The 25,154-nt window shown below is 30.6% G+C and overlaps 1 protein-coding gene across 3 annotated transcripts in view; it reads right to left on the bottom strand.

The window, feature by feature from the left end:
* CALCRL (calcitonin receptor like receptor) overlaps window positions 1-25,154 on the bottom strand; it is a 112,852-nt gene that overhangs the window by 21,787 nt on the left and 65,911 nt on the right. For all 3 annotated transcript variants that reach the window (XM_023499325.2, XM_031960347.1, XM_003764037.4), the window contains 6 exons: window positions 23,622-23,715; window positions 21,904-22,045; window positions 18,411-18,521; window positions 18,125-18,237; window positions 16,883-16,974; window positions 54-180 (listed from right to left, as the gene is read on the bottom strand). In XM_023499325.2, coding sequence (XP_023355093.1) covers window positions 54-180; window positions 16,883-16,974; window positions 18,125-18,237; window positions 18,411-18,521; window positions 21,904-22,045; window positions 23,622-23,672 — 636 coding nt within the window. In that variant the 5' untranslated portion in view covers window positions 23,673-23,715. The remainder of the gene's footprint in view (window positions 1-53; window positions 181-16,882; window positions 16,975-18,124; window positions 18,238-18,410; window positions 18,522-21,903; window positions 22,046-23,621; window positions 23,716-25,154) is intronic.

Below are 25,154 nucleotides of genomic sequence, written 5' to 3'. Positions count from 1 at the left end.
GTATACATATCCATAATTTCCCCCCATAAATAAAATATTCAAATCTTACTTACAGGATTGGTTGCAACTAATGCCTGATTGTTGGCCACAGCCGTAAGCCAGATGATTGTGACAATAGAATTACAAACAAAAGAAAAGAACAAATTTTTATGTAGAGTGATCCTTTGGCAGCTCAAACTCCTAAATCAAGAGAAAAAAAATACTTTAACTTTTTCATTCAAATTCATATATACTTTAATTCTTATTAAGAAAACCCTTTTAAAGAGGCAATTCACATCCTATCTCTACTACTTATTATTTGTGTGACCTTGTGCAACTTACTTAAACTCAGGGAGATACTCACTAAAAAGCCTTAATTTCCTCATCTATAAAACAAAAGTTACTTCTCATCTCTAGATGTATGATCCTAAAAATCAAATATTTAAAATCCATCTTTAGATGTTTCAAGGAAATGTGTGTATGTGTACTATAAAGTAAATCAAAATCTGATGTCCTTCTACACAGAAAAAAAATGAGCCAGGAATACATATATACACATTGATATGTGAAATATATATAGAGAGAAACTATGAGAGACAGACAGATAGATGGAGAGATATAACAGAGACACAGATAGAGACAGAGAGAAAGAGAGAGACAGCGACATGGAGACACACACACAGAATATAAACAAAGTTTGGGTGCTAGGTACAGTACTGACTTTTTATTAAATATGACAATATCTAAATGCAAACTTCTTTATCTTCATGACAAATTCTAAGAGGGCATGGACAATTTCATTTTTATTTATTTGTTTTTTTTTTCCTAAATGAATCACCTAGAAGAGTATTTTTTTAAATCAGTAATCAACAATATTTATTAAGTGCTTACTATATATCAGACATCATATTAAATGCTTTGAATACAAAGACAAAAATAATAATTATTTCCTTTAGGAAACTTACATGCTAATAAAGACAAAGGTACATACTCATAGGAAACATATGCAAAGCAAACATAAGGTAAGTTGAGATGCGAAGGCACTAGCAATAGAGCAGATAGGAGTAAGAATGACTAGATCAGGGATTCAAGCTCACTATGAACTTGTTTTAAAATACTTGATAACTTTATTTTTAACACGAGTTTTCTTTGTAATCTTTGTATAAAAATACAATTAGAAATGTCATTATGAGAAGGCTTCCATGGACTTTACCAAACTCCTAGATGGGGTGCATGGTACAAAAAAGCTTAAGAATCTGTGCTCTAAACATTGAACACAGTAATAGCAAGATTATGAAATGATGAGCCACAAATTTAGCTCTTCTCAAAAAGGTGGTGATCCTGGACAATCCCAATAGACTTGAGATGGAAAATGCCATCTGTATCCAGAAAGAAAGAGAACTATGGAGACTGAATGTGGATTGAAGCATAGTAATTTCACTTTTTATTGTTTGCTCACAAAATCCTTTTTTTTTTTTTTTTTTTTTTTTTTTTTTTTACCGTTCTAGTAGATTTATTTATTTTTAATACACATTGCTTTATGAATCAGAACAAAAGGGAAAAACCATGGGAGAAATAAAACAGAAAAACATAGAGAACATACATAACATGTGTTAATTTATATTCAGTGTCCATAGTTCTTTTTTCGGATGCAGATGGCACCTTCTGTCCAAAGTCCACTGAGATTGCTTTGGATCACTAAATTACCAAATAAGAACCAATTCTTCCACAGTTGATCATCAAACGCTTTTGCTATTACTATCCACAATATATTCCTGGTTCTATTTGTTTTGTTTAGTATCAGTTCATGTAAATGTTTCCAGGCCTTTCTAAAATCAGCTTATTCATTTTTTACAGAACAATAGTATTCCATTCATATATCTTCATATGCAACAACTTGGTCCGCCATTTTCCAATTGATGGGCATCAACTCATTTTCCAATTCTTTGCTATCAAAAAAAGAGCTCTAGCAGAGTATCTTATATATAACAAGCATCACATAAATACTAGTTGAATTGAATTCAGTAGAACTCATGGATAAAAATGTAAAATAATTAGACAGGTATTTTGTCTACATAATTTTTCTCTCTTGTGTGTGTATGTGTGTGGATGTATGTATGTATGTGTACATTATTCTAGCAATACATAGTGATGATGGATTAGACTTTTGATGTAACCTACACATGGTAACATTCAGAAAAAATGCTAAATATGCTCATCTATCAAAACATGGACAGGTTTTATTTAATTTTCCTTTCTATTTTGTCAAATATCTTATCTTTACATCATTTTACCAAACTAAAATTAGTAGCTTTTAAATTATTATGGAAATATTTGAAAGTATTTAGGGAACTTTTGGTCTCAAAACTAACTTCATAAAATTAGTATATAGATACCTACAATATATTCAGATCACATCAAATATAGAAGCTCAAGGAGGCCAGACTTAGTTTTGTTCCTGCTCTCAGATCCCAAAGGTGTCTATCATTTAAACAAGATCTTAAAAGTAGATTAAGGAGAGTAGAGATTGGGGTAAATCCTCTTTCCTGACATTTTCATATCCTCTTACAGAGTGAAGTACTACAAAGAACATAACAATGAATAGAGGAAATTGTATGAAGGTGAACTTGACAATGGAGTAAATTGCATTTCATTTTGAAATTAAGTCATTTTAGTGTGGGATTTGTAGATAGAAGGGATTATTAAATTCAGTGCTCTGTTGCATTTTAATAAATTAATTTCCAAGAAATCAAATGATTTCCTTGATGTCTCCCAGTAAATCCATTCCAGAGACTAGATTTGAACTATTACTCTGACTATTTTTGTTAGTCTTACATTTTCTGTCAGAGTTCCTGGAACATATTAAATATTTAATAAATGCTTGTTTACTTTACTCAATAATTCCTTGAAATTTATGTCAACCAGGTAAAATTAAAAAAAAAACTCTTATGGAACAATTCTTTATTACTTTGGTATTTAATAATTGGGACATGATCAAGAATTTCTCTTTCAATTTCATGATTATGAAAGTAATAACAGCATAAGGAAGGGTAAAATTATTGAACCTGTGGTCAAACTACATGAGTTTAGGAAAAAAAAAAAAAAAACTATACCATTTTCTAGTTGTGGGAACTTGGATATATCACAACTTCTATGAGAACCTAGCTTCCTTATCAGTAAAATGGAAATATTGGTAAATCCCCTAATTTTTACACCCTAGAATGTATTATAATTTAATTAAAGGTTCATAGTAAGTCAATGGCTGCACTATGGACTTAAATCTAATTCTTCTGAATCCCAACACAATCCTTTTTTCTTTTCATCTCACAGACTGTATTACCCCCATAATGATGCTATGAGAGGCAAATGACAATTTATTTCAGAATACTTTGCTATATGAATATATTATTTAGATTCATATTTATTTGTTGCACAGTTAATTAGATTTAATTTACCTTCACATTGGTTTATTTTTAAAATTAAGATGACTTAAATCTCGATAATTTAGGCCTCTCTTTTTAACTTAAAATTTAGGATAAGTGATATGTCTTGGGCCAAATTATTTCTCTTCCTCTGTTCAAGAAAGACTTTTAAATAAGTATCTGCATATTATAAAGAAAAATTTGTTTCCAATTTAACATACTGTTTATATGAAAAAGATGATGCCAGGGTATAAAAATATTTAGATTTCTCATAAATATATAGTTACCCCCAAATTCTGAATTAATTTGTTTAGCAAATCTTTTCATTAAAGAAAACCCAAAGGTATATTTTAGCTCAATCCAGACTGAGCCAAGAATTATAGTAATACCAAATAGAAGCCATTAATATATGTGCCCTAAAGGTGATAACATATCATGCTTTATAGTATTATACATATTTTATATCATTATGTTATAAAGGTGCTGACCTCTATAATGCATACTCTAACTGATTTCAATAAATACAAGACCATTTTAATTAAATTTTGTATTACAAAGTAATAATACACTTCTTTAAGCTACTTGCCTATGTTGGATGGTTATTTTGATAGCCAATTTTCAAATTAGCATTTTTACTTCAATTTTGTTTTCAGACCAATACGGTAATTTTATGTCTATGTTAAATAAATCTTCTACTCCTTATGATAGAAGAATGTCCAGAATAGCACAGAACAGGCAGGCATGGATAGGTTTGCTGAATCATTGGAGAAGGGACCAAAGATCATTGAGATCACAGATTGTTGGAAGTAAAGTTCTCTCTGCCTCTGCCTCTCTTCTTCCATTCCCCTCTCTCTTTCTCTATCTCTCTCTATATGTATATGCATATATCTCAGCTGTGGGTTCATTTATAATGATATATTTTTTGATTTGAGTGCCTAAAATTAGTTATTCATTTTACTCTGTAAGGGAATGATCACTATTAGGAGTTAACACTTTGCTTAAAAAATAATAATTACTTTCATTCAAAATGACTGATATTGGATTTAGACTATAAAGAAACTTTAGAAATCCTTTTACCCAACCCTCATATTTTATAAATGAGAAACTTACACCCATAGATTTAAGTGACTCTTGCCCAAATGATATTTAAATAACACACAGGTAGTCAAGATCAGAATCAGATTTTGAACTCATATCTCCTGATTTGTGCATTCTATCCACCATACTATATATTCTTCCAGCACATGTCAATAAGACAAATAAAAGTAAAATTTGAAATTGTTTTGGTTCTAACAAAAGAAACAAACAAAAAAATCCAGGTGTAACAACTTTTAATATTGTTTGATTAAAATGTAATGAAAACCTAAAATTTAAAAGAAAATATATAATAACACAATTATTTCAAAATAACAAGAAGCATATCCATGATCAATAAACTCCAGTGATTTTTTATTACCTCTAGGAGTAAATATAAACTCTGGTTTTCAAAACCCCTCAGAACTTGGTCTTTTCCTACTTTGCCAGTCTTATACCTCACTAGTTTCCATATACTTTGTGTTCCAGTGAACCTAGCTTCTTTTCTGTTTCTTATACAAAATACTATACCCACTGACTCCAGACAGATTGTCTGTCCATCATGCTTATAGCATTTATCTTCTTCATTTTTGCCACCTGGCTTCCCTGAATTCCTTTAAGTCTCAGCTAAAGTTTCACCTTTTGCAAGAAGCCTTTCCCAATCTTCCTTAATTTTAATGTCTCTCCTTTGAGATTATCTCCAATTTTTCATATATATATATATATATATATACACACACACACACATATACAGAAATCTTGTGTGCTTATATATATATGTATATATATATATATATATATACACATATACACACCCCCACACACAGATACAGCACCCCCCACACACACACACACACATATATACTTTTGGTTTAGTGTGTGTTTTCTTGCTCTTTAGACATCTCTAAGATCACACAGTCAAGTGTCAAAAGCAGAACTTGATCACCCTGACTTGGAGACCAGACCTCTATCTACTTATCTACACTGCCTGTCCTAAAAAGGGATCCTACTGGTAGTTTTTATTACTTGTTGTAGAGTATTGGTGAATATTTTTATTTTTATGACAGGTAGAAGCTACCTGGGTAGATAGGTAGCAGAGAGGATAAAATGCAGTGTCTGGAGTCAAGAAGACTCATCTTCCTGATTTCAAATCTGGCCTCATACCTTTATTAGCCATATGACTCTGGACAAGTCACTTATCACTGTGTGCTTTAGTTTCTTCATTCATAAAATGAGCTGAAGAATAAAATAGCAAAACACTCCAATATCTTTGTCAAGAGAATTGCAAATGGATTCATAAAGAGTTGAACATAATTGAAAAACAAAAGAAGTTCCCTCCTTTAAAAAAAATCTGTTAATGACTCACAAGTGAGAATGGAAATGCAGTATTTTCTGCTGCTTCATTTTGAATATATAGACAAAAATGCCAAAATCTCAATCACAGATGCTGTTAAAATAGACTTGATAATCATTTTAAATGCATTGCCTTTTAAAAATCTCCTGTTATAAGTGATTAAGTGAAATGACATTTGGGAAATTTAATATAGGGTCTTATTCAGAAAAACAAATGATTTTCTTATTCATTATATGACTGTGATGACTTTTGGGTACCATGTAGTGCCCCAACACTAACGTAGCAATGATCTGATCACTTTTGTTTTTGTTTTATTTAGCCATTTAGAAATATTATGATGTAGTGAACAGTGTGATAGACTTGAAGCTGGGACCTGAGTTTAAATACCAGCTTTGCAATGATCAGCAAGTCACATCACCTTAAATGGACCTTGATCTCCCTCCACATTGTAAGTTGAGAGGTTTAGAGTATGTAAGACCTACAATTTCTTCTGTTTCTCACAACATATATTATAAGGAAGCAAGTAAAGACATACATAAGCAAAATTTCATTCATACTATATGATCTTGTCAAATTACTTTAGAATTGCTTATACACTTTAATGAAATTTTGTGTAATTTATAATTTTATGATAGACAATTATGGTAAAGTTGTATTAAGAGACTTTCCCCTAAGATTTATTTGCCTTGCATTCAGTATATATGTATATGTGTATATATATATGAAAATTGCAAACTATTTTATGAATAGGCTATTGTAAATGGAAACATACATTTATTCTTCTACAATCTATATCTATCAACTATCTATCTAACTGATCAGTGTGACACACATATGCCATGAATTTCATTTGACTTGTCTTGCATTCAGTTTACATCTACATGAGGGACACAAATTATTTTATTAACAATAGGCCCTTGCTCCCAAACTATCTTATATATGACTTCTTTGTATATTTATGCATATATAGCTCAGATAAAACTATAAAGCATAATTAACTACAAATGTGTGTCTAACTTTATGTTTTATGTGGATATTTATATAAATATGAAATATGCCTGTTTGTACTTGTATTTTCAACTTTTAAGCAAATACTGTACACAGAGTTAGAGCTCAATAAATACTTGTTCATTGACTGATTGCATCTGCACAAGGTAAAATTGAAAGTTCAAGTAACCATTGAGTTACTTTCGTTTTTCTTGATGATACTTGGGGACAGAAAGCCCCAAGTTTATAATATGATGCCTAAATCCTCCAGTTTGGCTATTACATTTTGATGTAACAAATTGAGTAATTGTCAAATTGGTCCAATTCATATTATGTAATTAAAGATCCAGTATCCTGTCTGTCAATCAATTGCTTTATCCTATTTTAATCCCTGTCTTCAAGCATTACTATATCCCAGAAGATCCTAAACAGATGGGTATCTGTCATCTGTCATATGGTTTGTATCAATTACTATTTGTACAAATGGCTCAGATTGTCTAGCAATGCCTATTGTTTCCTAATGAGTACATTCATTAACACATATCAGTAGACTGGTACAGACTAGATTAAATTAAGTGATTGTGGTAAACATTGATTTATCTAAATCAAAGCTTAAAATATATTTGTAAAAGGTTTCAACCTGCAACTAATTTAACCTCCTCTGAAACTTGTATTTAATTTCTTAAACCTCAGATGCCCTTAATTTGAGTCAAAATGTTAAGGAGAATTGTGTACATATTCCATGAGAATGTTTAAAGAAAAAAAATCTCTTTGCTCCCTTTAAATTTAATAATTTCGTTCTATGTTTTAGCATAGCCACAATATAGAAAATGTGGTCTGTGGGTCTGGATTGCTTCCATATTATGTTTTTTGGATCCATCTTTTCATAAAACCATCTAGGTCAAAGACTTTGACTAAATGAATCCTTTGGCTGTTTTGATGGATGTAGTGGCAAAACCGTTATTTAACTGGTCCTGCTAAAGTATTGTTTTGGACAAATCAATTGCAGTTAGTTGAAATTGTGGTAAAATAATGCCAAACTTAAAAGTTATAGAATGCTTCAGTAATTTTACTGCATCTGATATCAATATGACATTACAGCTAGCTTCAGAAACAGATGACTAACATTTGATATTTTCAACATTTTACTAAAGTAGTTTTTTCACTGCATGTAATTCTGGGTGGGAATACACTCTTTCCTGACACAGATAGACTACTTGTCTTTAAAGTGGAATCTTAAAGAACTATTTGGAAGGATATGTAGCTGATACAATGGATTGAACATTGAACCTGCAGTCAAAAAGATCTGAGTTCAAACTTGGTCTCAGATATTTACCTACCCTTGTGACCCTGGGCAAATCACTTAATCCCAATTGCCTCCTCTGGAGCAAAAGAGAATTAAATGATTGGTTCAAAACTACTAAATGTCAGAGACAGGATTAGAACAAAGTTCTTTCTAATTCCATAGCTAGTTCTTCATTTTATCATTATAGTTTTTCATTATTTCAAGCCAGACTTTACTCTAAAAATATCTAAGCTAAGAAGCAAATATATTAAGTGATTTGGTAAAAATCACATCAGTAATCAATGGAAGAATTAAGATCTGAAATCGAGTCTCAGAACTTCAAGATGTAGTTTGTGGTCTCAGCTAGTTCTTCTGGAACCTACACCCCAGCTTAGAAACCAGGAAAGAAGAATTGCTTAAATATTATTTTTAATGAATAACTAGAGTCAACAACAATGACAAAATTAATCTATTTATTTTAGGATTTTTTAAAAGAGGTTTCATAGATGGCTTGTCATTATTAAATAACCAACAATGGCTGCTTAATATACAATTTCATTTCTCTAACATTATTATTTTCCTAGTGATGAAGGACATTATATAAAATTTAAGAAAGACATAGTTTTGAATATTGGACATGAAGGTGTAAGTAGCTTCTAATATATTGCTAGAAATGATACATGCACAAAAATTGGTGTAAGGAATATTACTCAAGTATTATATGTGATTGTGGGGGGAAATAGTCAGTCATGTTTAGTTTGAGGGGAAAAAATAGCCCAAATGCTTCATTGCTATCCATGAAATATTAGATTGTACCAAAAAAAAGTTTTCAATAAATGAGATTTTTATAGAAAATTTATAGGGGGAGATATAGCAAAAATCACAAAGAATGAGAAATCAGGGAAGGTTTATAATCTGCATCACAAAAGGCAATCTATTGATTGTATCAAGGATAGAACTAAGGTCAGGAAAAGAATATTAAAGTGAGACTTTTTATCATTAAAATAGTGTCAGAAATATTAAAAGCGCAGAATAATGACGAACAATAAGTATTCAAGCTATTTTTTGTTCAAGAGAAAGATCAAAGAATAGAAAAAGCTTAAAGTAGATGATATAATGATAAAATGGCTGATGGTTTTCAAAAAGGAAGAAATATTCAATTCTTATTTTGGTTCTGCTTTTTTTTCAAGAAGAATGATTTTTGCACTGCCAAGGACATGGTTATAGTGAGTTGATATGAAAGATAAGTTAAAGGGATGATAAGAATACTCAAAATATGTTCTATCTAACTACATCCTAAGGTACTAAAAACTTTTCTAAGAAATAACTGTAATTTCTGAAAAATCAAAAATAATGAAAGATAAGGAGATGGTCATATGCTGTAACAATTATTACTGTAGACCAATGAGTGAGTCTGACTTTTTTTCCTAGAAAAATTCTATAACCCATGATTAAAGTGATAACTTTTTAAAATTTAGAAATAGAAACAGATATTATTAAAAGCCAGCAGGACTTAATCTATAGCAGATCATACCAGAATCACTTCATTTCCTCTCTTGATAGAATAGTCTGATAGATTTAATATGCTTAGACATCAGTGAATTATTTGGCATAATCTTTCAAACTATTCTTGTGGACAATATAGAGATATATGGGCTAGATTGACTTAGATTTGGAAGTAGCTGAAAGAGCAGACTTAAAAAACATTTATTATTGTGTTAATGGAAACTTAAAGGATGTATCTCTTGTCAATTGCCCCAGGGATCTGTCCTTAGTCCTCTTCTGGGAATTACTTGCATGAAGGTAAAAAAGTAATGTATATGAAACGTATAGATGACACAAAGCTCAGAACAGTTAAAATGTATATTAGATGACATGATGGGATCTAAATAAATGGTGATGAGATATTTGTAAGAGTCTACATGGGTTAAAAAATCAGATTTGTTAGATGAAGTGATATATCTGGACAATAGTGCTTCAAAATTTTTTTTTTATTCACTTAGTCACCACTGGGATATGGAAACAAACACACACTTATAGAACATATGTACACATATATACATACATGTATATGTGTATGTACATATAGATACATTCATACATATACATATCTATATTTATATGAAAGGAGTGGGATTATTTAGTTTATGCTGTTCAGGTCATTCAGTAAGCATCTGAGAATTTTAAGTCAGGTCTTCAAAACTTCAAATTTGATGCCATGGCTGCTATACCAGGCTTCCTTATTATCAATGGATTCCAATGTAATGTTAATTTAGCTGAGAATACAGGATTTTTAAAGCAGAATTAGAAAGTAATTCTGAAAAGAAATAAAGTTCTTTCCCTTTTAGTGCAGAACAAATGCATAAGTTATTTCTGTTTCACTTCCTGTTTTACCCAATCTTTATCCTTCCTGTCTTTTTATATTTACTTTTGTCTTTAATATAGACCTCTAGTTTATTTTTTTAAAATTCTGAATTGTCAAAAAATTCAATATTTGTTTAATAATGAATCATTCTATTTATTGAATGGAATAATTTTTTTCTAATGTTTAAGATATTTGAGTGGCACATATGATAACTCTCCCTTGGGAAGTATTTGTTAGTGGTATTCAATAGTAAAATTGTTTCCAAAACTTTTGTATAGAGACAGCCTATAAATTAACTGTTTCTTATTTTGCTATGGAGTAAAAATATTGCAACAAAGGGCTTAATGCTTTTGAGGAAAATCACAGATTTCTAGATATATATATAGGTGTAATAATACCCCACTAATAATAAAATGTTTTTGCCTGTCAAACAAGATTGAAAAAATATTTGTAGACCTGAAAAATTAATTATTGGGGATAATCTGGGATTTCTTAAAGACAAGTAGAAGACTAAATGATCTTAAGTACATAAATTCCTTTTTTATCTATTATTTATGATGTTAAGAAGAAAAAGACATATTAGTTTCTCTATGTTGTTTTAAAAAATCTTACACACAGAATCACAGAATTCAGAAAAACATTATTCAAGCAATGAAAATAGCCCTGTACTTGCAGTGAGAAGGTCCAGATTCTATTTAGGTCTTGTGTGATTTTGGACAAAGAAAGTCCCTGAGAAGGCAATGTAGTATGACAGAAAAAGAGCACTTTATTTGGAGTCAAAGACCCAGGATTAAAAATCTTGGCTCTGGTATACATTGCCTGTGTAACTCTGGGCAAATCACTAAACTTTTCACTGACTTACAAAGTGTTCTCACTTACAAAATGAAGGGAAATAGATAAATTCTGACATCTGCACCAGCTCTAAATCTATAAGCTTTTGTTATTATGATCTCTCTGGATCTTAGTTTTCTCATCAATAAAATGATGAGTCAAGTCACATGACTTTCAAAGTCCCTTGCAATTCTATAATTCTCTGTTCTGTGACTATTCTGGTGATCTTAACTCTGTTTGTGTGTATGTATGTGTGTGTGTGTGTGTGTGTGTGTGTGTGTGCATGTCTACATCGCATACAATTGCTTAATGAATGTGTGCTTTTGTATACATGCCACATAACTGCTTAATGAATGCCCTTTGAATGAATAAATGTATGTCTGCATATGCATGCCTGTATGAAAGCATCAGCATGATTGCTGTGGTCTTTTAAAAGGACCTATCAGATCAAAACTACAGCAAGAGCTGCCAGAATCATGATGGAAAGATTCTTATTATTTTAATGCAGTAAACAGAATGAGCAATTGAACCATTAGCAGAGACAATGTCATTAATTCACAACCTTTATTATTCTCCCATTTAAGGGCCAAAATCCATATTCCTCATGTTGGCAAAACTCCCGCTGGCTTCAATGCCTTTTGCCTGTGTAGCTGGAGCAGAGCATTGGGCCTCAAGGGAGATGTATAATGTTTTCCATAACATATTCAGGGAAAACTTAGAATTAAAAAGATTGCATTTGTTTTAAAACGTGATGTTCTCTTGGTTTGAGATTTTTCAAAAGTACCCCTCCCCAAATTTGTAAATTAAAAAAAAAAAGATGTGGGGAGATTGATGGAAGGGAGAGGTTTGCAGTTATTCATCTGTTTACTAGTTCATATGCTAACTGGTTGGTCAAGGCAGTGAATAAGGAACAATTTTGGAAGAAATAAGTAAACAGATCTCGCCACCAAAAATTATGCTCTTATAAATCATTTTCCATATGTTTGCCCAAATGTGCCCACTAACTAATGATTATGATAACTCACATTTTTATGGGGAGGGGGTTGGGAGAGAAGGGGATTTAAAAGTGCTTTTCCTATAATAAAGTAGTGCATGCATAATTATTGCCAGTTTATAGATGAATACACTGGGACTCATAGTGATGAGTTGTGCACACTCACAGAATTAGTTGATGTTACAGGCAGAATCTTGGTTTATATCTATCTCTTTATGACTTAACCCATTGTTCTCATACTGACAAAACTATACTGATGTTCTCCCATCAAATACAATCAAGGAGCAAAAAGATGCATATTTTAAGATAAGATTTTTATATATAATATGAAGTATTAAATCTAATATTTTTCACAAAGGGAGCTATACATCAAGTGGTAAAAGAGGAAAAAGCATCCTAGTTTGAAATGAATGTTCTTAAATGAATATATTGAAACAAGATACTTTTTCTTTGTCCAAGAAGGCCCTTTTGAAAGAAACATTAACTTACCCATTTTTTTCACTCAGCTAATTATGTACTAGGTTATTTCCTACTGTTTCCTACTAAAGCTTCATCATAGGAATAGCCTTCTCTCTCTTCACAAGAAAAGGGAAGTTATAGTAGATTTATGAAGATTACAATATCTTACAGTTTTCTTTAGCGTCTATTGAACTGTAATAAGAAAACACTCTCCAACTTTTCTTAAAGCATCATTCTTAACTCTTTCTCCAGCCTCATTCTTCTTAAAGTCCTCTTTATGTCTCTTCATAAAATAATCTATGATAGATCTAACTATAAACAACTACAGCAATTTTTTGCTTTTTTTTTTTTTTTTTTTTTTTTTTTGCTTTTGGAATGGATTCCAAAGAATCTCTCCTACAGAGATTAACTATATTTTGAAGAAGGAAAAAATTAAGAGTTACAGTTGTGATTTATTCTACTATTTTTTATTACTTAATAAGTTATCTATTATCACAGAAGGTATATGAATTTAATTTTAATCTATGGAGATCTGAAACAAATTATGTTGCCTACAGAGAAAAAAAGTAAGAATAAACTTCTTTATAGTTAGATTTATTTAGATTTATTATTATTATTATATTAGATTTAGATCTAAATATATTTAGATTTATAGTTAGAAATTTCTCCAGTTCGTTAAAAATAACATTTTTGAAATGGAATCTCTAAGCTCAGTTGACCAAATATGGAATATATTGAGATAGTCATTAAATTTTTATTAGTGAGAATTATATAAATATATCCTTAAATTATTTCCAGGGTTCAGATAAAATTAAATATGAAAGTAAAGTGAAATATTAAATAAACAAGAAAAAAGAGTGAAAGCTCCAGACCCACTGTAACAAAGATTTCTATACAAGGATTCATCCTGCTTACCTTTATTATACTAATAACTCATCATAGAAGTTGTGATATAATTATATTGTTTGGGGTGTTTATTCGGTTGACTGTATTCTGTGATACAACTGTAAAGTTACTTCAAAGTTGATATTAATTCATCAAGAAATACATTTTTTAAAGGACCTTTGAAGTACCCCTATGGGATTATCTGCTTTGGAAAACATTGGATTTGTTTGTTTAATAAATACAATATCTTTCTGGTTATCTTTTTAAAGAAAATATTAAAGGTTTTTTTTTTTTTCTATTTCTGGTTGCAAAGATGAGTTAAGTTATTTTACAACATGACTGAATGAGTTGATTTAAAGCTCAGAAGCAATAGTTCTTTCATGCTATATGATTTCTGCAATTGATTTTCCTACTTGAAACTCTTTCTTATTTTCCCAAAAGTCTTTTCTAAAACTATTTTTAAAAAAATGAAATGGTTATGAAAATGATACCAAATTAGAGAATATAAAGTTGTACATGGTTTGAAATCTGCAATTCTAAGGAAATTCATCTTGAGATATTTAGGTCTTTTGCTTTTCCAAAAGGAAGGAGTTTATATTTTCAAATGTAGATTCATTTTTATTGGAATAAAGGAACATAAAGAGGAGGTTTTATACAATTGCATGACATTAAAATAGCTAAAGGTATGGAGATAATTTTCTTTAGTGTTTTCAATTTCTATATGCTTACCTAACCCATGAAGATTTTAGATGATTTAGTCAGTCCTATTGTTAGTAAAATGGAAATGCCATGATGAATTTGCCTGAAGATTTTGTTTAGGAAATTATTTTAGAAGAATTCAGAATATGGGCCCTCTTCCATTTCTTTTAAATAGATAATAAAGACATTGGGGATTGTCATTTATAAAAAAAAAAAAAAACAAAAGAAAATACTTGTGAGCTCAATTTATTTAAAGGGAAAAATTTACGAAGAAATTAATTAACTTTTGCAGTAAGCAAAAGACAAAATTTCACTAAGATTATAATAACTAAATATTTATATTGATTGATTATAATATGCTAGATACTATACTAATTCTTTACAATTATCTCATTTATTTCTTTAATCCTGGAGAGTATGTGCTATCTTTATCTACATATCACAGATGAGGAAACTGAGGTAAACAGGTTAACTGATTTCTGCAAGGTCACAGAACTACTAAGTGCCTAAAGCCTAATTTTAACCTGGTTCTTCCTGACTTCTAACTTGGTTCTTCTCTATCTAATGTGCTACCTAGCTTTCCTACTATATGTGAAAGTAATGGAACACATTTCTCTTATGTAACTATTTGAAACAATATGGATGTTAGGACAAAATTTTAAAATTGAGAGACTATTAAGGTAGTCTAATCTGAATATTAAAATTCAATTAACATTTTCCACTATTCTACAGTAAGTAAAAACTCATATTTTAATAATTTCCAAATAAGGCTATATCAGGCTAAATGTTATGTTATTGCATGCTATTGGTGAAAAGAGTTTGTAATAAAAACCTTTTTAGCTCTGTTCATCTTTTTCTGTTTGCTGTTTTAATAATTGTCATCTTTATATGTCCTTGTGATGACTGTTTTTGATGTAATAATAATCATAATCTCCTACATGCCTTTTACATAAGATTTTGCAAACAAGTGTTATGTGTTTTTTTTTAGTGTGTGATAAAATATATCCTTTCATTTGTGTGGGGAGCTCCAGTTGAGGAAATTGTTTTATCAATATATACCAACACTTTCTCTTAGTTTTATGAGGCACTAAGAGATATTATGCTTTTCCCAGAGATCATATTGAAACTAAATTTCCTGTTTTTGAGGCTAACTTAATCTTCATTCTGAATTTCCTCTCATTTTAAGATTTTGGGCATTACTTGTAATGTATGGCGAATGACTAACATTGGTTAATTTTTTTTTTCATTTTTATTTGTAATTGAAGTCTATGATCTTGTTTCTAACTTTTATGTTATGAAGTTGTTGAAATATATCAAGTTCAAATCATTTTAATTATATGTAATATATTTTAATTATTTTTGTCTTTCTAGGACCTTTAACATTTCCTATAGGTTGTTTATATACAGAAAGTTGATTCAGAAATAAATCCCAGAAAAAAAATCTCTTAAAAATAAGATCAATTTCAGTTTTCTGATATAACTTGGTGCCATGTCCCTAGCCTCCTAAAATTTTAAACAGAGTATTCAGGATATATTTGCATGAGGTTTTTACGGAGTCTAAGATTTTATCTTTTCTACTTCTTTATTCCTCAGTCATATTATACAGTACATTTGCAATAACGTAGTTAGATGTTTGTTGAAGATGGTACGATTAAGAAAAGGTCAAAAACAGTGGGGATAGAGGAAGGAAAGGCGGAATATTCTAGAAAAAACTGAGAAAACGAAATATTCTTAAACTGCTCAGGACCTTATAATTTTCCCTGACTTTGTGCCCTCCAGACTGCTGGTACACAATTATCTGATTTACTTGTATATCCTAGTGATATCTAGGCTTTGTTGCACATCTTTAGTATTTATGGGCCATTCTGCCTGTTTTTGTTAACTTCCTTTTATATCTTGTTTAATCTAATTAGTATATAACCTTGAGAGTAAGAACTGTTTCAGTTTTTCTGTTTGTTTGCATAGTGCTTGGAACATAACACCTAATAAATGTTTTTTAGTCATATATTCCTTTAAATTGTGACTAATGATAAGTCAGTCTAACATGGAAATGTTACATAAAGTCAAAAAGGTCACCAAAATATAAAAAATAATATGTTGCTACTGTCAATCTCCATGAATTCTGTTAGGTAACTCTCTGTACAGGGATGCACTAAGAAGACAGCATAGTTTAAAAGTCGAAGAGTCCTAGCAAAGTAGAGTTGTAAAAAACCCCTCAAAATCAAAGAAATAAACAAACCCAACTAAACTAAAATAGCTAAAAGTTCATACACAACAAAAACTACCTGGGGTCCTTGTGATGACAAAAATGAAATTTATTTAAAAGGCTATTAATTTACCTCTCATCTCTCTTGGTCTCTTGAGGAATTCTATTAGTAACACACATGAGTTATTCTGAATCTCAAATGTTATAAGAGCAGTATTTTTTGGCAGCATCTAAATATCTATATATTTTCTATTTTTCCAATATATGCAGAGCACAGTTATTTTTCAACAGAAAATGACCATATTGCCCTCAACTGTACAAATAGCATATACCTTTACTTACTTGAAATAAAAAAATATCCCAAGAGAGATCAGCAGTGATGCAATTGATAATCCATGTCCAATGATAGTAAGATAAAACAAATTCAATGCTGTCTGTAATTTTTTGGGAAAACATTTAAAAAGCAGAAAGAAAATTTTAGTTCATATTAAAATGCTTTGGGTAACATACAATTTTATACATATCAGTTATGTGCATGAGAATTCTAATTTAATTAATTAAATCAATATAAAATACAAAGTAGATCACCTTATAGTCCCTCAATTCTTATGAATCCCATTATAAAGTTAAGTATATCCATAGTAATTTAAGGAGGAAAAGAGGAAAAGCTTCTGGTAACAGTTAGCATGTGAGCTGAGCCTTAAAAGAAATGAAGGATTCAAAGAGGCAGAGATGAGGAGGAAGGGCTTTCCAAATACGAGAGTAGAATATACGTTTGTTTTGTTTTCTTTTTTTTTCTTTGAATATGAGCATAAATATGGCCCATTGACAATCATAATTCCATCTCTCTAATAAACATAGACTTTCTGAATCTCTACAACAATTCTTTTCAAAACCAATTTGCAAAGTCCATCTTATATTCATAAAATCACACTAAATTTAAGACCTGGAAGAGACAATACATTCATGAAGGGGATCCTTATGATAATATAGTTGAAAAATGGCCATTCAAGACTTTCAAAGTAGGGAACTCCAACACTCCTACAGGAAGTTCATTCTAATTTTGGACAGTTATAATAGTTAGGAAATTTATGCCAACATGGAATCTAGATTTGTCTTTTTGCTATTTGTACTTTTACTCTTGGCTTTGCTGACTGGGATCACCAGAATAAAAGATATCAGAGAATAAGAACCCAGTCTTTTTTTGCATCTCATGGTCCTTGATTTTAATGCATTCCAAAAACATGTAATTTTTTCTCTTTAACTATATAGAACATACACGGTAATTTCTTGAGAAAAATCATCTCCTTACTTGAAAATTCAAAAATTCTTTCTTCAAATAATTTCCTTTTTACTGTCTTTTTCATACATCTTTTCACAGAAATATATATATATATATTTAAAAAAAAACCCCATCAGATATGAAAATAAAGATGTGTTCTACTCATGGAAATAATTTTTCGTAGGGATAGAATGCTGAAAGAGACTGCAGACACATCACAAATGGGGACACAGAACTAAGGAACCAACATGTTAGTATAATTAAACTCATTCTGAATGGCAATGTATCTCTGTGTTATATACCTGTACTTTCAAGTGAGTATGGATATTACATCGGGTATAATTTGTCCAGGTCCTGTTACTCTCTGGGTGTTTAAACCAATTTCCATTTGGATCACATATTTTTGTAACTTTTTCTGTGAATGAAAAAAACAAATGAAAGCCACAATGAAACAGTTTTTCCTTCCACATAGTATAGATAATTCATGAAAGAGATTTTTCTATTAAGTATATTCATATGTATAAGCACACAAGTACACATATAGACAAAGCATTAGAGTAATTATAAACATTATATTTATTTATTTACCAGAAGGGTCAAAATCCAGAAAATAGTCAGGACAGTGTTGCATTGATTCGGTCCCTGCAGCAACATCATTCCAACATAGCCAGCCATCCCATGTCCTATTGCAGTATGGTCCTAAGGAATTAAATAGACAAATCATAAAATGATAGAACTAGAGCTACAAGGAAGCTAAAGGACATCTAATTATAACAGGCTAAGGGGAATGAAAACACTTCAAAATCATGAGAGTAAGAATAGCTAATAGGATTTGAACACAAGGCTTCTAACTCAAGAGCCAGTAAATAGCTTTTCTATGGTTCCACACATGATTCATAATATGAGACCTTATGGTTTCATGCATCAATTATCTAATTAATGCTGTTGTTGAAGTACACTGAAGACCAGAAATAAAAACTAAAGGTAATCTTCTTAAAATCATCCTTATTATGTCTCTATTTCAAAAAGTTTTACTTGTTATTCCTAAGATGTTTACAACATAGAAACAAGATATTTTACATGTAAATTTTTAATTTATGCCTTAAAATAATAGAACACAATAATTCTCAGAGTTTAGGAGCTTTGCTGATTAGCTTCAAGATATATGTATATGTATTAGTGTTTGTATACTGTCTTTGAACCCATAAGAAAGATTACTAAATGAAGAACTATGGGTAAAGAGTACCAAGTAGATTAAGAAAATGTAGAAATGAACCTTATACTCTGCTCATAACATAGAATACTGCTTTGGTTTAAATCAAATGATGATTATTAAATTTAACCATATAAATATAACACACACACACACACGTGTGTGTGTGTTTATTTAGTAACAGTAATCTGATATTGGATTAATTGAGGGAAATCGTTCACAATATTTGTGACCAAAAGGAACTGGGAAGGGTTGTTCAGTATAGAAATTGTCCTAATTTCAGATTTATCTTCTTAAAATTACTTTGTTTACTTAGTTAAACTTTGGTCTTCATGATTGCTTTAATACATTCAATAATTGACTTATACTAATTTATTATTTTTGAAATACAATCGTACTTGAACTAAAAATGCATCTTCTTTTTACTAATTGGGCTGATAGAGGTAACTTTTTTTTTTTTTAAAGCAAATCAATATGCTACATTGTATTTTTCATTCTATGACATGTAAAATAACTATCCTTTTAAATAAATTGTACTACTGGACAAGCAATTTATTTTTTGAACTTAGTTTCTTCAACTCTAAAATAAAGAGGTCAGAGTAGATGATCTTTAGAGTTCCTTCCAGTTTGAAACCAATAAAGCTTTGATGTGCACATTGATATATTCAGATGTTAAAATTATGATTATTATTATGAGATAACTAGGATTAAGACAATTATTTAAATTTAAAAGCATGAGTCAACAAAGAATAACTGACTGTCAAACATTTGTGTTCATAATGATGTTTGTAAACAACAGAGAAGAGAAAAATTCCACAAATTGAATTACAATTATATTAGTAATTTTTTTGTTTTATGTAATAAATCCTTTTGGTTAACCTTAAAAACTCATTTTTAAAACTACCCAATACACAAAGGTGGCTTTTGTTCAATCCCAAATAAAAGAATTTTCTTCTTGATATTGATCTAATATGTGTGGGGTTGGTTTAGTTAATTAATCATCACGCATTCCAATTTAAAATAAATGATAAATCACTATGCCCTGATATCTTTCTCAAGTGAGGGGGAGAAATCAGCTGAAATATGAACTAAATGCCCAGATAGTCTAGATAGTATATAGCTTATGACTAACTGCTAAGTGAAAAAAAATTCTAAAATAATTTAAACTTCCTTGAAAGCCATTGGATGAACTGGGGTAATGTTGTCCAGAGTATTTTCAGCCTGATTGTGAAAACTTGGTCATGTGTTGTGCTTTGTTTATAAGAGGCCCTTTTGGGCCCCAAAGATTTTAGTGTATGTAAGATAAAACAACAACATACAGTCATAACCCTGAGAAGAAATTAGTTGTAGAGGAAGAAGAAAAGAGAACTGGACTTAGCCTAGCCTCAATGTCATCTTGGCCAGAAAAAATTGGGACTTTTTCATCCACATATTAGCAGCATCCTCAAAATAAAAGGATCTGGGGACAGGGTATGAATCAGGAGCCAAATATATGCTAAACAAGATAAGAAAAGGCAGATTCAAATCTACCAGGAGAAAAAAGCTAAACCATGGCTAAGGGAAATATCCAGAGTTCCATTAAAAGGAATTCTGGTAGCTGTGAGTTACCCTTTATCACTCAGAGGTGATACATGTGAATTCACTTTCTTCTGTATTCTATGTATATTTGGAGGGCCTCAGTATAAAAGAATTTTGTGTGTTTGGTGTTTTGTGCCAACTATTCTTACCATTAATCCCAGTAAGTATCCTTCTCTAAAAGCTAATTAAATTTGGCTAGCTGATTGATATAATCAAAAGTTGAAAGATAATTTTAGATAATTTATTAGCAATGTGAGATATCCCAGTCCCTCAGGGGACCTCTTAGAGGAAAAGAAGTAACTTAGCAACTTTAAAGACCCAGATGGTCAGTGACATTGGGGAAATAAAATATCAAAGTGTGCTCCAATGTGAGCTACCATTAATTTTCCAAAACATTTTCCAGAGGGTAGAGGAAGATCTAAAAGCAAATACCTAACAAACTTTAAGCAAATTCCCTTTCTAATTGATGAGGTAAAAGGTATTTTATAATACATTTAAGTCCAAGAATAAATAGCTGTAGACATTTTTAAAAGAAAATTATTGTAGATCTTTTAATATGAAAACCAGGAGAAATTCTGGTGGTTGAATGCCAGAATAATTTAAAGAATGGTCCTAAAGGGATCAGTATTATCTTATTTTTTATTACCTTATTTTCCTCAGGGGAAAATTTGATTTATATTTTATGTATTATAGGAGGGAATTATGTTGTAATACAGAAAAATTCTATGTAGTAATCAAAAACCTAGTGTAGTGAAGCCTCGCTCTATTTATTACTGCCAGTCTGCATGAACTTGGACAAGGAATTTAACATCTTTGAAGTTTATTTTTATTCTATACAATTAAGAGTCTAACTAGGTGGTTTTAAAGGTTCTTCATATCTCTAAAGTATGTGAGATCTTATGACAGAAAGCAGTTCTGTCATGGTCACAGAGCATTGTAATGTAATACTATTTTTCTATGGAAATAAACTGTTAAAGATTGTAGGTGAGAGTAGAGAGAACCACAGGCTCTTAACAGCTTATTCTTAAACCTTTAGTATGAAATTTTATACTTCAGAAATCAGCAAACATTGAAAATTGAGGCTTGATTTCTTTATTTTTTATTATCTAGATTTAATAAAATTATGTAGAAAATATAGTGAAGAATAAACTTATACATGTACTGTGTGTTTTCTAGCATATGTCTAGAGATTTTCTGTTTTTTCCATGTTTGTACCAGAAATGTATATTTCAAAAACCTAAAATATTAACATTATTCCACAAAGTAATATGGTCAAATGAAAATATTTACCTTCTGTCCTGTGAATAGGTTCTTGCATGATTTTTTGGTAACATTCATACTGGGCTGTCATAATCTTATTTCGAGTAACACCCAATTGAGTTGGCTCTCCAGAAAAATTTTGTCCTCCTTCTGGTTCAGCCATTGTCAAAGGCTAAAAATCAAAGAAGAAACTTCATAATTTCTACATAGAATCTTTATTAATGTAGGATGTTGTGTTTATATTAGGAATGATACTATTACATATATTTGAACTGTACAAATTTCTGTTTTGTTTTTGTTTTTATGTTTTGTTAATCTGACCTCTGATTTCATTGTCAGAGAGAATTTCTGGAGGGAGCTACTAAGTGGTATAGTGGATAAAGCACTGTGCCTCGAGTCAAAATAATCTGAGTGCAAATATGGCCTCAAATACTTCCTAACTGTGTGAACCTGGTCAAGTCATTCTCTCTCTGGCCACTTCTAAACTAAACAGTAAAATGGAGATAATAAAAACATCTAGCTACTAGGGTTGTTGTAAGAATAAAATGAAATTTATTTGAAAAGCATTTTTTGAATCTTAACTGCTGTTATTATTATTAAACACTATATAGCAACATTTACTCTATCATTTATAGTCTTATGTCACTGTCTGGGATGTAGAGATATAACTAGATTAAATAACTTGCTCAAGGTCATTAGTCTCAGATGTAAATTTTTTGGTCAATTTTTCTGATTTTGAAGATCTGTCTTCCTCTTACCCATTATGCTGTCATCATATGTTCATTAATATTAATACTTTAATCATTTCATTAGTGCAGGCATTCTCTCCAATGATGTTGATAAAACTGCGAGATGTTAACTTTGGTAGTTTGAGAGACATAAGGGCCAAAAAATAAAATGATCACTGTAGAGTTAACTTAGTGATGATTCCTGCACTAATGCTGATTCTCAGATGAAAGATGTAATAACTCTTTTTGAGCTTTTCCAGACTTATGGGGTTTGCTAGAATTTATGTTCTTCAAGCGTTATAGAATAACTTCCATACCTTAATAGTGGACAATTTTTAGTGGACAATTAATATAAATATTTATGCAGAAAAGTATGGGGACTTGACCTATGAATTCATCAGCATTTAGATGCACAACCTATTGAGTTTGTGCATAAGTAGGTACAACTAGGAGAGATAGTAGGGTGGCCTCAGTAACACCACAGTAAAACTTCATTGCTAATAATGAGGGTAACAATATTTTCCTCTATTATGTACTTTTCTAATGGCTCTAATTGAATAAAAAGTTGGCCACTCATTTGCTTGCCAAAGGAATAGCAGTGAATGTATTAAGATAATAAAGTCCCTATCTTAACAGGCTAGGTCAATTAATCATTGTGAAAATTTATATTTGTTGCTGTAGCTGCACCCTCATTGAAAAATGGTGAAGATTGTTAAGGTAATATACAGCTGTTTAACTTAACTGATTTTTTCAAAGATCCTGACAAAATATAATGTTTTTGAGAAGGGAAATCAATTTTTAGCTTTTTTGTTGTTTTTATTTTTATTTCTAATACCTTCCACAGAAACTAGAACAATGTTAAAGAGAAAATAAGATTTCAATTAATTATTAGTGCACCGAATTAAACTGTTACACAAAACATCTGTACAACAGTACATCAAGAGCACCGTTCATTTTTTTTACTAGCACCATGAAACTAAATATAAACATGTAATTGTGCTTGAATTATGAAAATATTACCTTCATAATAGTCAAGAGAAGTAGAAACACGAAGATCCACCTTTGTTCCATAATTAAAATTGACTTTTAAAATGTCATGTAAAATTAGATCCTTCTGTAACAAAGAAATTAAAATAATGTGATGTGTATATTTAATCTAAATTTTAAAAAATGCCTCAGTTCATATCAGTTTTAAAATATATAACTATACATATTATATATATACATATAACATACGCAAACATATATATAGATACATATAAATTTGTATATATCGACACAAATTTTAGTTTTAAGATGACAGAAGTACAATTTTAGAGAGAAATTAATAATTATAAATGTATATTCAAAGAACAAAAGTATTTATATTCAAGAAACAAAAGTACCAATAACTAACATAATTTGAGAACATGCCATTTTGTCCCAAAGTTATTTCTCTATATCTTCTATTTGCTTTGTACACAAGGAAATTTTCTTGGCTTCTTTACTTCCTCAATATTCTATTTATATATTTTTCTTAATAATAATATGTTTATTAAGCTTCTTTCATTTGAAAATTATATACTTTATTACAACTGAACTATATATTTTACATCCACTTAAGAATATGAAAATTTGATAGTAAACCATTCTAGATGAAGTTTATCTTTCTTTATCTTTTCAATGGCAGATGTTGAATTTATTGATATCTGAGTAATTTAGATAAATCAATTTAATTAATTTTCCTCACGAACTTATCTACTTATAATCTTACATGACCTATACAGGAATCATCTAAGGCCTACAATGAACCATGACTTCCTTCTCTATTTCATATCACTCATATGCCTTCAATAATGATCTCCTTCAGTCCTCATGATAATGCTATATGATGACATTTCTCCTTACTTCTGCATTTCTCTACCTGCATAGGGGACCCCATTCCATTCTGTTTCCTCTAATAGATTGCTCCATCTGGCATCCCTATACTATTTCTCATTTTCAGCATCTCCCTATCTATTAGTTCATTCTTCAGTATATGTAAACATGCTAATGTCTCTTCTGTCTTCATAAACTTTCACTGGATTCTTCTATCCTTGCTAATTATCATCTTTTATCCCTTTTCCTTTTGTATTTAAACTCTTTGAAAAGGCAAAAAAATGCCTCCTCTTTTTTTTCTCACTTTCTTCTTAATCTTTTACAATTTGATTTCCAGCCTCATTATTCCACTGAAAATTCTCTTCAAGTTTAACAATAGTCTAGTGTCAATCTCTCTCTCTTTCTCTCTCTTTCTCTCTCTCTCTCTCTCTCTCTCTCTCTCTCTCTCTCTCTCTCTCTCTCTCTCTCTCTCTCTCTCTCTCTCTCTCTCTCTTTCTCTCTCTCTCTCTCTCTCTCTCTTTCTCTCTCTCTCTCTCTCTCTCTCTTTCTCTCTCTCTCTCTCTCTCTCTCTCTCTCTCTCTTTTTTGCTGAGACAATGGGATTAACTGACTTGCCCAGGGCCACACAGTGAGGAAGTGTCAAGTATCTGAGGTCACATTTGAACTCAGGTCCTCCTGGCTTCCGGACTTGTGCTCT

This window comes from Sarcophilus harrisii, chromosome 3 (genome assembly GCF_902635505.1).
Source record: "Sarcophilus harrisii chromosome 3, mSarHar1.11, whole genome shotgun sequence".
Lineage (NCBI taxonomy): Eukaryota > Metazoa > Chordata > Mammalia > Dasyuromorphia > Dasyuridae > Sarcophilus > Sarcophilus harrisii.
Note: the sequence above shows the minus strand (reverse complement) of the source record. Positions and strands in the feature narration are given on the sequence as shown.